At 32.8% G+C, this 12,606-nt stretch overlaps 1 protein-coding gene across 1 annotated transcript; it reads left to right on the forward strand.

The window, feature by feature from the left end:
* Window positions 1–1,881: 1,881 nt before the first annotated feature.
* LOC111988876 (nonsense-mediated mRNA decay factor SMG7) lies at window positions 1,882–8,305 on the forward strand. Its single transcript, XM_024020680.2, is given in 12 exon segments — window positions 1,882–2,108; window positions 2,385–2,551; window positions 3,388–3,497; window positions 3,672–4,277; window positions 4,407–4,529; window positions 5,823–6,055; window positions 6,168–6,325; window positions 6,328–6,414; window positions 6,417–7,154; window positions 7,157–7,369; window positions 7,372–8,129; window positions 8,234–8,305. Coding segments are annotated over 9 exon segments (2,985 nt in total). The 5' UTR covers window positions 1,882–2,108; window positions 2,385–2,551; window positions 3,388–3,425; the 3' UTR covers window positions 8,127–8,129; window positions 8,234–8,305.
* Window positions 8,306–12,606: the final 4,301 nt, after the last annotated feature.

Here is a 12,606-nt window from a genome sequence, read left to right on the forward strand (position 1 = left end):
AAGTCATTAATGATATTATTATTATTATTTGAAAATTGAAATGGTTAAAAATATATTACTAGTGACTCAAATTAGATCCCTCCTCTTTTTCCAAATATATATATATATATATATGTAGATCCCTCCTAGTCCCATGCATTAATGATTTTGGTGGTGTCATTAATGTTATTTTGTTTTTTGTTTAGAATAAATGTGATTTTGTTTTTGTACCAAGGACAACTACACTTTTATCTACAGAAGGATAAGAGACATTACTATAATATGATGATAATTACTTTAGATAAAAATTGAAGGCTTAGTTCATATCTAAAAACAACCAAAATTAAATACCCAACCTCACAAAATCGGACTCCCCAACAAACCAATACAGGAGGCTGGATTCTCAACATCTCAACATGCAAAAATAGTGTATAATCTACTTATCAAAAAAAAAAAAAAAAAAAAGAAAAAGAAAAGAAAAGAAAAAAGAGTGTACAAAATCTACTCGTTGCTTCTGACGTGCAATAGTTTTGGGTCTTTTTTTGGCTAGCATTTTGTATTTTTAAAAAATAGTTATTTATCTCTTTTACTTAAAAAAAAAAAAACTGATTAAGAGTTATGAGAAGGATATGAGAGGATTGATTAAAATAACATAAATTATATATAGTCATAAAAGGTTTTAGAATTGTTACGGTATTGATTATTAAGAATGCTTTTGTTAAAAGAATTTATTGAGTCTCATTGCATTAAAAAGTAATAAAAACGAATAAACAAACACTTTTTTAATTGATTCACACGTTACTATACCAAAAAAAGAAAAAAAAAAAAAACTAATGGATTACAACAAAAGAAACCCATCTTTAACTACTACTTTATTTAAAGAAAAGAAAAATAACAAAAGCTCCCATAAAAATTAAAAAAAAAAAAAAAAAAACAGAAGCTCATTGGGTTTCCACACTTTTACCTGCACTTGGAAAAAAAAAAAAAAAAAAAAAGAATAAGAAAAAGAAGGAGGAACTGAGGTCATTTTAAAAATTTAAAGATAGGAAAAGCAAAAGAGAGCATAAATATTAAAATAATACCACTGGGCGCGTGAACATCATCACCAACACCTAAAAGAAAAAAGAAAAATAAAATTTTATACTCATTGATGTATTAATTTATTTATATACTAGCACTAATTTAAACTTTAGACTTTAGAGCATACATTTTAGACGACAATTATAAAATAACTTATATATATAAATTTATTTAACATACATAGTAATACAAATGTTCCTTTGAGATACTAAAGATGGCAATAGGTTCAATAAATTTGTTCATAAAAAAAAAGGTTCAATATATTTAAATGATACATATTAAATTTTAATATCTCAATTTCATCCATTATATTATTTTTTAAAATTGTTAGAAATTATTACATTCCAATGTAGTCTTTGTTGCTAGACCAGACAGTAAACCCTTGCATGGGAGGTGCCATTTGAACTTTAATGTATAATTTTTATCATATAATGACAAGTATTATGTTCATAATAATTTCACAACAAATCATATATAATAAATTATTATTATTTATAATTTAAATTTGTTATGAAAATTTTGTAAATACGTTATTAACATAAATTTTTTTTCATATACACTATCAATCAATGAGATTTTTCAAAGTGTAGTACATAAGTAAGAGTTATTTTATTTTAAAGCAAAGAATTAGAAATGCTTCACAATTTGAGGTTTTGTGTGCAAATATTGACACGAATCTAATTGTAGCACAATTTTGGTTGGATAGAGATTGTAGCACAAATTAAGGGTCTTTAACCCAAAAAGAAAAAAGAAAAAAAAAAGAAACTGTAAAACGGCGTCGTTAAATTCGTCGCCGCCCGGGACGAATTTATGTAATAAAGAGAGAGAAAGAAAAAGAAAACACATTGAAATTGTAAACCTCATCGTCTCCTATTTCCTATTACCAAACCCACCACCACCTCTCTCTCTCTCTCTCTCTCTCTCTTTCTCTTTCACTTTCTCTCTCTAACCCAAACCCTAACAAAGACTTTTTGGTCTTCTTCTTCTTCTTCTTCACAATCCGATGCTCTGATCCCCTCAAATATCACACCTTGGATCCGATTCGCTAGGTCAGTTTCCCATTCAATTAATTTATTGATTTTTTTTTTTTTTTGATTTTTGGTTTTGGATTCTGAAAATCGTATTATTCTCTGGAAAATTTTGGGGATCTTGTTTTATTTCTCTTTACTTTTTTCTTTTCTTGCTGAAAATATTTTTGTTTTTTTTTTTTTACTATTTTTATTTACCCTTTAGTTTGGATGCCGAGAAAATCGAATACCAAAAAAGAAAGGGTCAAAGGATTTGAAATATTAATTTGTCTAATTAAGTCGAGCATTGTATGTCAGGTTCAAACAGTTTGCTATTTGTTTGGGGGTTCAGGTAAAAGAAATCATATAAATCCTTGGATTTCTTTGATTTTCCCGCATTTTCCTGGCAGCCAAACGGTGGGTTCGTGTGGGAAAAATGGTGGAAGAGGTTTCTGGAGTTACATCCCGTGCTAAATTGAATTGGGGTTTGTTTGAAAACTTATGGTTGACTTTTTTTTTTTTTTTTGGATGTCTCTAGGTTTGTAGACTTGTTGGGTTAGGTGTAATAAATGGTATAAAATATATATGATGTAGCTGTAAACATGTTGCTAAGAGTTTTTTTTAGCTTGTTTGTGTTCTACATTTCGGGTATGGCTTTGATTTTGCATGTAAAAAGTGATTCTGTTGTTTATGTTTTCGGATGATTTTTATTTAGAAACGATGTGGAGGTCAAACTAGATTTAGTTTTCTTGCTATTGCAGAGTACGAGACAAATTTTGGCAGGGTTGGGTGCCTGAAGTGTTATGAAATTGAAATTTTGCCGATGGTGTTTATGAAACTTTTAGAAAGTTAGGAATTAGGAACTATTTGTTACAGCTTTAGATATTTCAAGGAGTAAAATCTATAAAATCTTCAAGAAAAGAAAAGAAAATGATATATATGTAATCTACTAATCCGAATTGGGATTTTTTGTTCCCTGAAGGAGCTTTAAGAGGCCTTGGTTTTAGTAAGAAAGATGTTAGCTTGCAGTTTTGCAATTCTACTTGTTGAACTAGACCAGACAAAACGGGGAAAAAGTGTCATGAACAATTTGTGCATGTGCTCAAGTATCTTTAAATGGGGAATTGGTTAAAATTTGATTTTGTTTGTTATTGATGTTGTTGGCTAGTTATAAACTTTTTTTACACAATTGATTTGATGTGGATTGTTTCACTTGGTAATGCACTGTTATTCTTCTCTTTCCTCCTCATCTCTTTATTGTAAAGGTTAATTGTTTTCTTGTTTGTCTTCAAGTTGATGATTGTGTGCCTGTAATTTACAGATTAATGCCTTTTGGAATTACAAGAGCATATTAAATGGATGATGATTGTACAAATGGATAAAATGTCTGCTCCTCCATCAAGGGAGCGTGCCCAACGTCTTTATGAGAAGGTATCTACTTTTCCTGTAGTTTTGGGACTTGACTTATTATCTGTCTTAACTTCAACTAATTTATGCTCTTAAAAATTTTAATAGAATTTTCACTTCCAGGACTGTGTGTGTGTGTGTGTGTGTGTGTGTGTGTGATTTATGTCTTCTTTAAAATCACACTTGTCCTTTGTACAGAATATTGAACTGGAGAATAAGCGTCGGAGGTCTGCCCAGGCACGAATCCCGTCAGATCCCAATGCCTGGCAACAGATTCGTGAGAATTATGAGTCAATAATTCTTGAGGATCATGGTTTCTCTGAGCAGCACAATATTGAATATGCTCTATGGCAGCTACATTACAAGCGAATTGAGGAACTGAGAGGACACTTTAGTTCTGCTCTAGCTTCTGCAGGCTCAAACACATCTCAGGGTGTGAAAGGCCCTGCACGGCCAGACCGAATTACAAAAATAAGATTGCAGTTTAAAACCTTTCTTTCAGAAGCAACTGGGTTTTACCATGAACTCATTTTGAAAATCAGAGACAAGTATGGGCTTCCTCTGGGTTATTTCTCTGAGGAGTCAGAGAATCGAATTGTTATGGAGAAAGATGGGAAAAAATCTGCTGAAATGAAGAAAGGTCTGATATCTTGTCATCGTTGTCTGATATACTTGGGTGACCTTGCACGGTACAAAGGATTATATGGGGAGGGTGACTCCAAAAGTAGGGAGTTTGCAGCAGCTTCAAGTTATTACTTGCAAGCTGCATCTCTTTGGCCATCAAGTGGAAATCCCCATCATCAGGTTTTTCCCTTTTCTACCATTTAATCATTGATCCAATCTATTCTTTTATATACAGTGGATTTGTTTTGTCTGTTTTGTGTTTTAAATGTTGATCTTTTGGTGTGACAAATTCTCTGGTTGTTATCTCAGCTTGCTATATTGGCTTCCTATTCGGGGGATGAGCTGGCGGCTGTTTATCGATATTTCCGGAGTTTGGCAGTGGATAGTCCATTTTCAACTGCAAGGGATAACTTGATTGTTGCATTTGAGAAGGTGTGATGCTTGTATTTATTGGTCTAGAATGTATAATATTTTCCCCTAAGAATGTGGCCTTTTTTTCTCAAAATGTTTCATGGTATATATAAGGGTTTATCATATTTTTCTTAATGAAAGCTTTCTTTCTAACTGCAACTCATTATGTTGCAGTTCAAGATCATCCATGTATTTTTGGTTTAGATGACTCATTAAATCATCTAAAACATGTGACTAAAAGTACAAGGGGATGCTCATTTGAGTCGCTGCATAGTAATTTAGAAGAACTTTCTCCCAAAATGATTTTGGAGGAAAATTCTGTCCTTTTTTAGTCTTATATGTGCAGAATTGTCTATTGTGTCAATATGCATTTTTACTCTCATTCTTTAGTTTTTTAGATGAGGTACTGATTTGTTATGTGAAATGCTTCCCTGGTTATAAATCCTAAAAGTTGACCGATTAGTATAGAGATAGGAAGTAAGGAAAGTAAGGCTATTTTCATTTTCTGTTTAGAAGTTATCGAATATGTAGACAATTTAAAACCAGTTAGATAATTAATAACATGATTGTTGGTTTGGAATCCAGTTCACTGTCTTCATTTGAAAGAAATAGACATGGTAAAACATTTTATTTTGGGATAATATTATTACATAAGATATAACTCAAATAAACTAAACTAGGCCTTAGTACCATATAATTGGGGTTGATAATGTGGATCCTTTACCCCACATAAGATCCATGTTCTTAGGATCTGCCGCTAATGTATGACACATGCAGGGTTATCACGACTTGAAAACTGGTTGCATTCAATGCTAGCCACAGGGAACACATACATATTTTGGCATGGAAACCACATGAAATGATCTTTCAACTGCAATGATACTAATTTCTCAATAAAATAGTCAATTTTTTTTTTTTAGTAATCAAAATAAATCTGGAGAATGTGCTTCTTTGAACTACTAAATAGTTGTTGACTCTTACATGATCAAACTTTATTCACAGTTTGACATCTTTTGGATCTCTTCACATGGAATGAATAGATTGGAAGAATAGTAATGACTGCTTAGAGATTGGCCTTTATCGGGTTTGATCATGCAATTGGTGGTTAAACAAATTGTTTGATGAAATTGTTGAAGGTTTAGCATAGTGAACTCTCAAGCAAACCTGTATGTTTGGTTATGTTGTTGCAAACTAAAAGCTACATTCTGTGTGATGCCTGTGTCTTGACCTTAGGGTCATCATCTCTGATCCCATAAGAAAGTTTTTTTAATGTTTGACTATGCTTTTTATTATTATTATTATTATTCTTGCCAGAATCGTCAGAGTTACTCTCAACTACCTGAGGATGTTAAAGCTTCTGTCGTTAAGGGGTCACCTGTGCGGGTGACTGGCAAAGGAAGAGGGAAAGGGGATGCAAAACTTGTATCAAAAGATATCAACTCAGAAAGTAGCCAGGTTAAGGAGAGAGCTTCTGCTGTGCCTGAGATGTATAAATCCTTTTGCATCCGATTTGTTCGTCTAAATGGCATTCTTTTCACACGTACAAGGTATCAAGTGGAATCTTTACTAAATTGGATTTTATAATTGACCATGCTTTTTGGACTGACTGTTTCTCATCTTCTATGGATAATGACATTAATTCTGACTTTGTATTTCTAGCCTGGAGACATTTGCAGAAGTTCTCTCTTTGGTTAGCAGTGGTTTATGTGAGCTTCTGTCTTCTGGGCCCGAAGAAGATCTGAATTTTGGTGCGGATGCTCGTGAGAATGGAGTTCTCATTGTTAGACTTATTGCCATCCTTGTATTTACAGTTCACAATGTAAGAAAGAGGCTGAAGGTCAGACTTATGCGGAAATTGTACAGCGTGCTGTTCTACTCCAGAATGCATTTACTGCAGTTTTTGAGTTGATGGACGCATATTGGAGAGATGCGTGCAGCTACGTGAACCTTCATCAAGTTGCCTCTTACCTGGCATTCTGGTGTTTGTAGAATGGTTGGCATGTTGCCCGGATATTGCAGCAGGCAGTGATGTGGATGAAAAACAGGCAACAATTAGATCAAAATTTTGGAACCATTGCATTTCTTTCTTAAACAAGCTCTTGTCCAATGGGCCAATGTCCATAGATGATGATGAAGATGAGAGTTGCTTTAATAACATGAGCAGGTATGAAGAAGATGAAACTGAAAACAGGCTTGCTTTGTGGGAGGACCTTGAGTTAAGAGGTTTCTTGCCACTAATTCCAGCTCAAACCATTTTGGATTTTTCAAGGAAGCATTCCTTTGGAGGTGATGGTAACAAGGAAAAAATGGCTCGTATTAAAAGGATTCTAGCTGCAGGGAAGGCTCTGGCAAATGTGGTTAGGGTTGATCAAGAAACAATACATTTTGATTCGAAAGTGAAGAAATTTGTTATTGGTGTTGAGCCTCAAGTCTCGGATGATTTTGTGCTTCCAACCACTTATTCAGGCATCCCTAATACAAACAGTATCATGATTGAAAAACAAATGGAGACATCAAAGAATTTGGGTGTTCTGCAGCCAAATCCTGAGCTACTTATGGAAGAGGAAGAGGAGGATGAAGTTATAGTTTTTAAACCAACAGTGGCTGAGAGGCGGACTGATGTGGTTGGTTTAAAATGGGATCGGTATGGGGCCTGGAGCCTGGTCAAAATGCTTCTGCGGGTGATCTGAATTTTCTTGGTAATTCTGTTTCAGCTCCTCTAGGTAATCTTCAGCAGCAGATTGCTCTTGATGTGGGTTCACAAGTGCCTACATCCTTTGGTAATATGGTCCCCCAGCATTTTCAATCAGCTCAATCTCATGCTTTGAAGTGGCCACTGGAAGATGAAGCAATTCTTGCTAATGGCTTCAAGGTCTAAGCTTTGTGGAGAATGGTCATATAATGAAATCCGAGCAACAAGATTTTGGCATGTCCACTCCTGCTGTGTTTTCGGCTTCCATCCAGCAAGCTATTGGTCCTAATACTTCTGGTATGTCTTACAGTCTTGCAAAAGTCCCAGAAGCTGTGATACCATCTAAGATTGATGCTTTTGCATCTTCTGGAGCCATGTCTGACAATTTGGCTGTAAAGACATCATCAGCATTGCCAGTAGGTTTGAGAAAAAGTCCAGTTAGTCGACCTGTTAGACACATTGGGCCTCCACCTGGTTTCAGCCCTGTTCCTTCTAAACAAGTGAATGAACCCATTTCTGGTTCAGATTTGGTGAATGAGAATCCATTGATGGATGATTATAGCTGGTTGGATGGATATCAGTTGCCAGCATCAGCTAAAGGCTCTATGTCAAATAGTTCGGTCAATTACCCATCTTATTCAAACCCCCAGCCCATCAGTATCAGCAATGGCATGAATGGGACTGTCAGTTTTCCATTTCCTGGAAAACAAGTTCCAGCCATGCCATTCTCAGTAGAAAATCAAAAAGGCTGGCAAGAATACCAGATGCTTGAGCAGCTAAATCTACACCATGAACAGCAGTTGCAGTTGCAGCAGCAGCATCAACTTGTCAATGGAAATCAGCACTTTACTCCACTGCCTGAACAATATAAAGGACAGTCCGTTTGGACAGGTCGTTACTTCGTGTATGTCGGTATGAGAGTATAGGTGGTAAGATCAATTTATTTATTCTTTAAGTTGTGGTTGGTAAATTTTGGTATTCTTATTATTATTAGAAGAAACTGGTTCTGATCTGACATTCTGACATTCCTCAGGTCCTCAAGAATGATTCTGGTGAATGTACTGCATCCTTTTGCTACCAAATTTGAACTCCAACTTTGCAGAGGGGTAGCCACTTGTGTAATGATACTCGGGGGGGGGGGGGAAGCACCTGACCCTGACTCCTCCCCCAAATAAGTCTTTCATATTTTTCTATAAAGCAAACCATACCCCTAACATGACATAAAGAAATAAATAAAATACAAATTTTTATTTGAGAAAGTTTAAAAATGCAACAAATTTTCATAATATTTTCATAACACTTTTATTTAATTGAGATGCATCTCAAAATAGATATATTTTATTTTTATTTTGACCAATGATATATTAATATTTTAACTTATTGTAAAAATATTATGAGATTTTGTGGCATTACTCAAACAACTCCTCCCACTTTAAACAATGAGCCTAACACAAAATAAATGCCGCTACCACCAAACCTGTATAGACTTTTGACCAATTTCAATCCTTTTTCTTTTTACTTATCCAAATTTCTTTCCCTTCATTTCAGTTTAACCATGTGGAACTCAAACTTTACACAAAATAATAATAATGTCTTGTATGGCACTAAAGCTATAAAGCAACCATTATTTATTTCTCCTTCATTTCTTGCATTTTCATAGTTTCAAATTTTGATTTTTATCATAAATCCAAATTTTAAATAATTAGAAGAATAAAGAAAGAAAAGTTGAATTTTATTATATCAATTTATTTTGAGGAATCAAATTAAATGTCTAAACTTGATGTATATAGATTAATCTCTTACTTTGATGATTGATCATCAAGAATGTTTTACAATTGTTTATTTATTTTACAATTATTTAAATTTTAATAAATTTTGTATGACAATTATTGTTGTTTATAATTTTATTATTAATATCGGTTAATAATTTTAGGCTCTTTTTTTATTATTTTTTAATTTTGCCCCCCCTAAACTGAAATCCTGACTCTGCCACAAATGATACTTAGGGTACGTTTGGTACGCTGTAATAGCCCCTGTAATGGAATAGTTATTCATGTGTAATATCAATTCGGTCATTTGGTTGCATGTTTATTACATTGATTAGTTATTACATTGGAATAACTATTCTTTAAATTGAAGAATAGTTATTCCTCTTTAAAATGTATGTAATAGCTATTCCTTAGTATATATAATAGGTTTTAAAATTAATAAATTTCCAAAAATATAAAGTTTCCTTATACGTCATCTTTTACAAGTTTTCCATATGTAACAACTAAACTTATGAATAGTAATAGTTATTCCATTACAATGTCTTCTATTCCCAGTAATAAAGATTACTATTCCTAATGTAATCTACATTTAGTGTACCAAACGTACCCTTATTTCACAAAAGATAGACACTTGCATAACATTTTAGGATAGTACTTTTATTATATTATAAGTGATAATCCCTATTATAAATATCGTCTATAGGTACATGGTGCATTTCTACTGATTTTAAGAAGGGGATTATAGCTAAACTAATTTGGTTGAGATCTAAAAAGTATTAATCAAGGAAAAATTATTAGGTATTCTCGGAGTACTCTAAATGCGTAGTCTTCTCTCTCACATAAGTGGTAGGTCCTACTATGAATTTAATTAGCAGGACTCACTATTCATGTGAAATGAGAAAATACGCATTTATGATACTCCAAGAGTATACAATAATTTCACTTAATCAAGTTGCATCATTCAATATGAGAATTAGGTACTTATCGATACAATTAAACCACATCGATATTCATGTTGTCTTTTTCTTTTTTTCTGGCCACCATGGTAGAGGCCTTTGGTGACCATTGTTGATAGTCGATTTTGGCCGGTCACTTGTTATTTCTCCCTTTTTGAACAACCCTAATTAAGTCATAAAAATAAAATAAAACAAATCAATAAAGTGGCTATTGCACGCTCCGTCGAGGGAAGTGTGTATACTGTAAAGAGTCCTATGAAGCTCTGACTCAGTTGTGGGAATAAATATGAGTGGGTCCATGCTTTGATTTAAGACATGCATTGCTGAAACCGTGGCGCTTACTCAATTAGCAAGTTGATCGTAATCCAAGCGCTACGATCACAGCCGTCAAAAATCTTTGCCTTTTCAGCTGGACGGTCAGGATGGTACAGTTTAGAGGTCGTTGTAATCATCCCCTCTTTTGGGTAAGAGATAAATGGTAGCCAACTAATAATTTCCACCTATTTCCCCACCTATAGTATGACGATCATGTCCTATTTCCTAGCCCCTTAAAGTATATACTAACCTCTCAGGCGCGTGTTTAGAGGGTTTTTTATTTTTTAGTAAAAATTAATTTAGATTATTTATTATAATTTAAAATTAATATATTTTTTAATCACAAAAAAATATAGAGATGTGATGCGAAAATTATTTCATCCACAAATGCTTAACACTCATTACACCCTTAGGTTTTTTTGTGATTGAAAAATATATTAATCTCAAATGATAAGAAATGCTCTAAATTAACCCTTATTCAAAAAATAAAAAAACCTCTGAGCTACAAAATTGAGGAATCCAAACAGGAGAAGACTCTTATAGATTATTCATTTTGAATTGTTAACTTTGTAATGACATAAAAAGATATACTGGTTATACGTAGAGAAATGTTAATAATTTTAATATTTGGTACAAATGCATAGCATTCATCACAATCCTAGGGTTCAATAAAATATATGTAACTGTTAACCACCAAAAAATGTGTAATGAAACTTAGCACCAAAAAAAAAAAAAACTATGATNGCATTCATCAAATCCTAGGGTTCAATAAAATATATGTAACTGTTAACCACCAAAAAATGTGTAATGAAACTTAGCACCAAAAAAAAAAAAACTATGATATATTGAAGTCATTATGTGGGTACTTTTACTTACAGACATAAGAAAGTAAATTGCATTCCTTAAACTCAAATATTTGGGAAGTCCACACGGTCACATGAGGAGCCCATACAGTCACATGCGAATCAAAGTTTTTTAAATTTATGTTAACATAATTTTTCGCATAGTTTATAAATAGGAAAAAAAAAAAATAAAATCAAGACAGATAGCATTACTAATCTACTATTGTTTCTACCCCCCCCCCCCCCCAAAAAAAAAAAAAACTAATCTACTATTGTTCATCTTTCACTCTATTTATTGATATATTTGATTAAAATTCATCTGTTCATATGAAGACATACAATAAATAAATGAATAAAAGAAGAAAAATCCCTCCAAATTCCAAATCAACAATGAATCTCTTGGCTTTCGGATAAATGTATTAGATAATAGATGGTGCTAGATCATATAATCTAAAGATCTAACTATTTCCCGATGGCGCATGAGTGAAGGAAGTACTTCTAAAACAAACATTGTGTCAGTAGAGAAGGATCTCAACCTCACATCCGACTTTCTCCAACCATTTATCTGTTCCTTCGCAATCCTACTGGACTTCTTCAACTCGAGGTGTTTGTTTAAGGAAGCTTTATTTCACCCATCGTAAACAAACTTTATGCACACTTCTATCTATGTCTCTGCAAATCCAAAAAGAGATGATAATAAAAGATCTTATTTATTATTTTATAAGAAAAACAAAAGCAAGGTAAAGAACAAATTATAAGTTTACACATGACAAAGGCACATACCTATAACGCAATAAAGTGGAAAAAGTGAATAAAAGGCATTGAAAAAAATTACTTGCAGGAGTAGGTGAGGATTGTGGATATATGAGTTTTTCATGCCTAGGATGAGGAGGGAACAGTTTGCAAGTTTTGTAGTTTCCTGAAAGTAATGGTTGTGGTTAGTTTCTGAAGTTGCAAAAGACGTGAAGAGTGGAGTTATTCAAAGTAGTTTTTGGGTAAGAAATACTATTCTGTAGGCAAGTTACACATATATTTTACCTAATAATACTTTAGTTTTGTCTTTACTTAAACTTAGGAGTGTTAAGAGTATTTTGAAAAAAAAAAAAAATCTCGTCCAAACAGGTGCAGCCTCTTAAATAATAGTATAAATAATAAATATTTATTATATAAATATTTATTTTGGTTAATAGGACAATAATCAAATATATTAATCTTATCACATGCGTTTTACGAGAGCAATTTTTTTTAAGTGTTTTTTCTGATAGGAACTTGGGGGTAGGTTTTTTTTTTTTTTATTTTTTTAATAGGAATGTAGGGGTAGTTTGGTTGTTTACATGGGGTAGTGAGAAATTTTATGGAACATATGGGGTAGTTTTATAAACATGGTGGTTTTTTTTTTTTTTTTTTTTTTATCAATTTACGATTTTTAACATCATTTTATTTTTTTTTTTTTTTTTTGCAAAAAGTAGGAATTTAAATCAACGTAAAAGTAAGAGTTTATTAGAAGTAGAAAAGCATTTCAAT

This window comes from Quercus suber, unplaced genomic scaffold (assembly GCF_002906115.3).
Source record: "Quercus suber isolate HL8 unplaced genomic scaffold, Cork oak 2.0 scaffold_306, whole genome shotgun sequence".
NCBI lineage: Eukaryota > Viridiplantae > Streptophyta > Magnoliopsida > Fagales > Fagaceae > Quercus > Quercus suber.